Below are 7,182 nucleotides of genomic sequence, written 5' to 3'. Positions count from 1 at the left end.
CGCAGTCCCCCGAAGTTCCTTTCTGGCATAAGTGTGCCAGGAGAAAACTACAGTTCCCGGTGTGCTATGCGCCGAGGACCAGCCACGGCCCGCAGAGCGGGAGGTGAGGCTAAGCCGGGGAGGGAGGCTGCCAGGGCGAGCCCCTGAGAATTGTGGTCTAGCGGAAGCCTCTGGAACACCCGAGGTTGGCGCCAGGCAGGGGTCAGGGCTTAGTTGTCGCCAGGTCCCAGCTGGTCCGGCCCCGCCCAGGTTGCGCCGTGGTTTGAAGCAGGCCCCGCCTCCGTGGGAGTCCCGCCTGGCCCCAAGCAGGCCCAGCCGCCCCTCCCGGGGCCCCTGCGCTGTTTCCGCTCCGGAACTCTCCTCCCATTTGGTCCTCTAGCCACCCCTCCCACCTCTGGCCCTTCGACTCTTCGGAGCGGTGCTCTAAAGTCAGCCAGGGCGGAACCCGTAGTGTCTGCTGTCCCAGCATTCATGCGCCCTACCAGGCCCAAACCTGATTTCGAGCAGTCGAAGCTTTCCTTTGGGCTGGAGACGCAAATGCTCAAGTCGGACTCAGCTGGAGACATGATTACTCTTACACTTGTACCACTTGGTCTCCCCAAAACATTCCAAGTTGGGTTTTTTGTTTGTTGTTGGTTTTTGCAGCAAGCAAGGCAGCTAAGAGTTTCATTTTTATTAACAAGAAAAACGAACTGGCTCTCCCAAACTTTCCCCGTGACTTAAGCGACCAGATTGTCAATAATCCCATTTCCATCGTTTCCTGGGCATTACAAACATTTGAAGTAAGGCCTGTGTCTAAGTCAGGCCTGTTGGGGAAATGCTCTGTAGCTAACCCAGGTGGACCACAGGTAAGGGAAATATCCTGGCAGCTCCATGCTTTCCCTTCTGGCCAGAGATCTCAGTATTCCTGTTCTTCCGTAAGTTTTGCACCTTCACCAATATACACACACAACATTCTCTTCCTGGGGATGGTTGGTAAGACCAGGTCTGCACTACTTAGCCTAATTCGATGCTTATTACTTAGCCAGTGAGAACTCTGGTGGTCCATCTGGGACCTTCCTTGTTCTGTCATTCCCCCACACCCTAGAAGTGAAAACTCCGGATAGACTGTATGCAAATAACCTCCAGACACCAAGAGTCTTGGCCAGAGCCTGGCCTTCACCTGTCCTAGGAGTGCTGCTGAGAGGTGCAAGTGAGACAAAGCAGAAATAGTGTGCCTTCAACAAACAGGAGCTAGGATACGCTTAACAGCATAGACTGAGCCTGGGAAAGCCCTCACTCCTAGTGGAGAGTGGGGACGTGGGAGAGTGGTTCAATGGCTGCTCACAAAGGGCTTCAGTCCCAGCTGGCCTGGAAGGGCAATGCTGTGCTTCCACCACATTACTATAAGCCAGAACTAATGCTAGGAAGGCAGAGATCCAATTCCTTCCCCAATCAGGCACCTGTACAACCTATACTCCACCCCACTTCCCCACCAGAGACTTCTCAAGTCAGTGCCAAGGGGCCAAGAGGAGAGCAGAGACTAAAGAAACATTTGTTATTTCTGTTCACAGATACAGAGAAAGCCCCCTGGGAAGTGGCTTTTTCTAAAGAAAGAGAGAAGGGAGTCATGTTTTATGGAGCCCAGGAAGTGTCCATTTGTGCCCGAACACCCATAGTAAATAGGGCTAGACTTACAAGCTTGCCTTTCCCCCATTGACTTTGAGCTAAATTATTTGGACCTAGAGATAAAAAATGTCACCTCACCCCTACCTTATCTTAAAAAAAGCATAGAAACAGACAAGAAATGAATCAAGGGATCACAAATCCCAACTTTTCCACAACGAAAACATACCAAGGCCAAGGTATCTATACAAGAGTTCTTATGTGTGCAGGAAGCATGGCTACTTTCAGCTGTGATCCTCACTAAGTAGCTGCAAGCCCATGTGTGCCACTGTACCAGGGATAAAATGGTGAGTGAAATTCAACCGCAGCTGAAAATTCATGAGGAATTCAAAACTGTCAAGAGAAGTGAGCAGTCACAATTTGGTTTAGTTCTCAGTTGCTCCTTCTCCTAACCCACAGCAAACTGGGACCGTTCGGCGCACTTTCCGAGTAAGCTGGGCCAGGAACTCTGTGAGAACCTTATGAGCCAGGGTCCATGTGCTCACGGTCCCTTTATGGACAAACATGGTCATTGAAGCATTTCTAGTCTTAGGATCAGTCTGGTCCTTGAGACCTAAGGTAGAGGCTTGTTTAGAGGGTCTATTTCCCCACCTTTCAAGAATACTGAAATGAGCCTTTATAAAAATAAAATGGCGAAACTCAAATTAAAACCTTACTTTCTGTTTAATTCGTTTTGCCAAACAAACACAGTGAAAACTTTAGTCTGACTAATTGTACAGAAAATAGAATTTGTAACCAGTAGCAAACATAACAGGATAAACCTAAGTCCCTGGCAAGCTGGATCATCAGCAGGTCACCTATATCCCCTTGTAGATGGCCTCCTGGGGAGGGAGGGAGGTCCTTATAGGCAGAGGCACAGATCTGCCAGTCCCCATCGGAATCACAGGCTGCACCTGGGAAGGAAAAGCACTAAAAGGAGAACTGATGTTACTTGGATCTCTTATCACTACACCCGGAAGAGTTGTCTCAATGCTGGCCAACCTCAAGCAGTTGTCTTCCCAAACCCATAGTCTTGGGCATCCGACCTGCATCCTGAGTGGGTAATTTTCAAGATCAGTGGTTCTGAAGCCTCTGCTTAAGCAGATCCTGCAACATAAACTGGAGGTGAGGTGGGGAGTGGGGGACAAAGTCATAATTGCTGGTGTCACCTGTGCAGAGTCTGAGATCCCAGACTTCAGGACCTTGCTTCAGGAGAAAACAAGAGAGGGTGTCAGGTAACCAGCAAGAGAGTCCAGCTGCCCTAAGCTTCAGTACTGTCAACCAGTGCCCCAGGAGTATAGGGGAGTTCAACAGCAGCGGCCTAAGGTCCCTGTAGGCTGAGAGGGGTCCAGGAGCCCAGCAAGCCAAAGGGGGACGGACCCATTCACATTCCGTGCTTCTTTCGGATGACAGCCATGGCAAGCAGCCGATCCTTCTCACGGAGTTCTTCTCGTAGCTTGGCCTCGGTGAGACGCAGGTGGCGGATGCTGCCTTTCATCTCTTTCATCTTCACCTCCATCAGCGCCAGGATGTCCCGCTGCTCATTAAGCTTGCGCAGGAGCTCCTCCTCCGTGGTGCCTGACGACAAGGAGTACGAGTGGTCGGAGCCAGTATCAGGGAAACCCTCTTCCCCCACCACCACCAGCTGGGGGCCCATAGGGCACTCTGCGGCCTCCAGCCCTGCCGTAGCTGCCTCTAGCTCCGACGCGGCGGCTGCGGCAGCTGCGCCCTCTGCAGCGGCGAACTCCACTTGCACGGTCAGGTCGATGGGTTTTACGTCTTCGCCGGTGGGAGTGGTGGGCGCTGGGGGAACGGACCCCGGAGCCTGGCTGCTGTCTACAGCGGCCTGAAGGGTGAGGAGCACAGCAGCAGAGGCAGACACCAGGTTCGGCTGCAGCTGGGAGGCCTGGGCAGTGGAGGCTGAGGGCGACGCCTGCTGCTGCTGCTGCTGCTGCTGTTGTTGTTGTTGTTGCTGCTGTTGCTGCTGCTGCTGTTGTTGCTGCTGTTGCTGCCTGCGGCGGGCGGCTGCAGCCCCCGCGGGTCTGCGCGCTACTTTGCGCTCATTGACGCCGCGCAGCGGGAAGATGGTGGGGACCCGCACAGTGTAGGTCTTGCGGCCGCCCTGGAAGTGGACGCTGCAGAGTCGGTGGCCCGTGGTGGGCTGGAAGGTGGAGAAGCACCCACTGACGCCAGCGCGGGACACATTCTTGAGCCACAGGCGCCGCAGTTCAGCGTCCTTGGGAAACGTGTAGAAGTGCAGCGCCTTGTCCCGGTGCGAGTTGTTGTAGCAGCCCGGCACGCAGCACGTAAAGCCTGGCATGGCTGCGCCGCGCGGCCCGGCTCGGCCCGGCCCACCGGCCTCCTGAGCCCTTCGACGGCCCGGTCGGTCTGCCGCCGCCCGCCCCTCGACGGGCGGCGCCGCGCGGGGCCTAGGCTGCCTCCCACTACTGCCGCCCGGCGCGGCCGGCCTGGCCCGGCGCCCCGTGCCCAGAATACGCTTCCCGCCGGCCCGCGCTGCGCCGCCCGCCCGGCCGCCCGCCTGCGCTCCGGAGTCGGCCCCGGGGACGCCGCGAAGGACCGCCTGGGAAGGAGGACTACGCCCCCCACAATGCACCGCGCCAGAAGATGCTCACTTCCGGAGCGGGGGCGTGATTATTCCGGCCGCTTTCCAGGGCACCGTGACGGCCCACGCAGAACAGATTCTTACCACCCGGCTTATCCCCGGCCGACTATAGAGGCGTATTCAGTTGGAACGCTGTCGCCTGGACCGCCCTTCACAAGGACCCAGAATCTTGATGCGGGGGAGGGAGGTCGGGCGGTGCGCGCCTCTGTAGTGCGCAAGCGCCTTGGGCGTTTGCTTACGGAAACTACAACTCCCGTAATGCCGTGCGCTGAGCTCGGCGACTGCGGCCTGGAGCGCCGCCTAAGGGAGAGGTTGGGTTACGGGGGACTAGGATTTGGGTGAGGTTTTGTGTCCGCCGGAAGCGCTTCCCCAATCCTGGGGGCTGTGAATTGTTGGCATTCCCACAGGGATTGGGTGGGGGACCTGAGCTTCAGTACCCAGAAAGACCTCAGGAGCCCCTTTCTCTGCGTTGAGGACTCGTCTAATTCAGCTGCTGCTTGAATTGACTCACATACTCGCCTAAACACAGTCATCAGAATGTGCCTACTGTGTGGAGGGTACAGTGCACTGAGTTGGGAACCTTGCTGGAGGAAGGAGCGCAGCCGATCAGGCCTGACTACATAGAAGGATGAGGGTCCGACTTGTGGTTAATAGATGTGAATGCACCCGAATGGATGTCTAATCACAGAAATAAGTGCTACAAACTGATGAATAGGACAGAGAAGAAAATGGGAAGCGGAAGCCAAGGAAGAAAAAATGGTGAAAAGCTTGAGTGAGGGGGGAGTAGCTGGTCCTGAGGAAATAACTAGGTTAGGCCCCCAGAAAAAGCCTGGAAGAGGACTGGCAGGGTAGCTGAAGCGCTGAAAGATACCAAACTGGGCTAAATTAAAAGATTTGGGATTTAATTCTGCAGATGACGGGGAGCTGTTGAAGAACCAGAGGATGGACAGAATTTGTATTGTAATAAGCTACCTCTCCAGCCCACCACTTGTATGAAGAAAATGTTCTAAAGGGCAAGAGAGGCTGTGGAAAATGAAGCGGAAAGGCCAGGCAGTTGTTCTGGGGATTTACCTACAAGCTAGTCCTCCTTTGCTGAGTTCCCCCTTTCTCCTACTTCTTGCCTTTCTTCACCCTTTCTCCAGACTCTCCCTTCTCATTTTTTCCCTCCTGATTACAGACCATGGGAATGAAATTGAAGCCTTTTTTTTTTTAAGATTTTATTTATTTATTTGAGAGAGAGACAGTGAGAGAGAACATGAGCGAGGAGAAGGTCAGAGGGAGAAGCAGACTTCCCATGGAGCTGGGAGCCTGATGTGGGACTCAATCCTGGAACTCCAGGATCGTGACCTGAGCCGAAGGCAGTCCTCCAACCAACTGAGCCACCCAGGCGCTCTAGTGTATACTATTTCTACTTATTCGACATAAAAACAAAAAAGACCGGCAATTTATTTTATTATTTTTTTAAGATTTTATTTATTTGACAGAGAGAGATCACAAGTAGGCAGAGAGACAGGCAGAGGGAGAGGGAGAAGCAGGCTTCCCGCCCGCTGAGCAGAGAGCCTGGCTTGGGGCTCCATCCCAGGACCCTGGAATTGATGAAGTTCTAGAATATAGGTGAGGTTCGGTGGGTGAGATCCAGAGCCGATGACCAAGAGAGAATTTTTGATACATCTTTGGTGCAAAATTGTGGTTTATTAAAGCACAGGGACAGGACCCGTGGGCAGGAAGAGCTGCCAAAGACCGGCAACTTAAAAGCTGATGAAAGAAAAAAATACAACACCCCAAGTTAACTGTTATTTTTTTTAAAGTGCTTTATTATAAAAGGATCCCAAACTTAAAATGTTTTGGAAAAGTACAGGACAATGGGAAGTGAATTATTTGGTCCCTACATCCAAACATCACCATTGCGTTTTCTGTTTACAGTCAGTGTGCTCTGTGGTTATTGGCAAGGGCTTCACAGACCCATAAGAAGAAAACATCCCACTGCTCTTGGTCTCTGCAGCTGAGGTCCACAGCTTGAACCCCTTCAAACTTAGGAATGCAGTCCATGGTGAAAGATGTGCATTCATTTGGATGAATATACAACAATAAAAACATGAATACACACTTAGTTATATGATTAAATGTTTATAAAATGTGTGCAGTAGAGACAAAATTAAGCAAAAGATCATTGTTATCTGTTATTGTGTATTTTTATTGTCCTACTATTACCAGTAGAGTTCTGTTCCTACCTGTCTCAAAACCTACCTTACTCAAAAAATATTAATGAGAGATCAAATTTATATCATTTCTTCATGTACATACAGTGAAGATTATGCTAAGTAAAATTTTACCTCCAGGGCACTTGGGTGGCTCAGTTTGTTAAGCATTTGCCTTTGCCTCAGGTCACCCTGAGTCCCTGGATTGAGTGCCCTATCAGGGTCTCTGCTCAGTGTGGAATCTGCTTCTCCCTCCACCCTTCACCTAGCTCATGCTTTCTTTCTCTCAAGTAAATAAAATCTTTAAAAAAAATTCTACCTTCCAGTAAATAAAATCACCTCTAATCTACACTTAATCTTTTACACTTATAACATCTAAAATGCATAGCTTTCTCCTCATCCTGAAGGCCCTACCCACCCTCAATCTTGTCACCTCAGGAGAATGGGTAGAACCTTGTCACATCCCTCCCTGTTTCCAATCTTGTCTTCTCTACAAAATCTGTTGTTCATATGGATAGACATATATATATGTGATAAACCATATATATATATGATATGCCATATATATGATTCCTCTGCTTAAATCCCTCCAATGGCTTATTGCATTTTGAATAATGTCCAAACTCCTTTCCAGAGCCTGTGAGACACCACATGGTCTGGTTCTTGCTAGTCTCTCATTCCTCCCTCTCTCACTTCCTGCACCCAGTATTTTTTTTT

The 7,182-nt window shown here is 51.4% G+C and overlaps 1 protein-coding gene across 1 annotated transcript; it reads right to left on the bottom strand.

Moving 5' to 3' along the window:
* Positions 1–2,304: 2,304 nt before the first annotated feature.
* THAP11 (THAP domain containing 11) lies at positions 2,305–4,402 on the bottom strand. The gene has a single exon (XM_032323557.1). The coding sequence runs from the start codon at positions 3,962–3,964 to the stop codon at positions 3,029–3,031; it is 936 nt and encodes a 311-aa protein (XP_032179448.1). The 5' UTR covers positions 3,965–4,402; the 3' UTR covers positions 2,305–3,028.
* Between the last annotated feature and the right edge of the window lie 2,780 nt (positions 4,403–7,182).

This window comes from Mustela erminea, chromosome 19 (assembly GCF_009829155.1).
Source record: "Mustela erminea isolate mMusErm1 chromosome 19, mMusErm1.Pri, whole genome shotgun sequence".
In the NCBI taxonomy this organism is placed as follows: domain Eukaryota; kingdom Metazoa; phylum Chordata; class Mammalia; order Carnivora; family Mustelidae; genus Mustela; species Mustela erminea.
This window is presented reverse-complemented; position numbering and strand designations above follow the sequence as displayed.

What these genes read in the sequence shown, in the direction of transcription:
- THAP11 (XM_032323557.1), bottom strand. Translation starts at nt 3,964, where the DNA reads ATGCCAGGCTTTACGTGCTGCGTGCCGGGCTGCTACAACAACTCGCAC.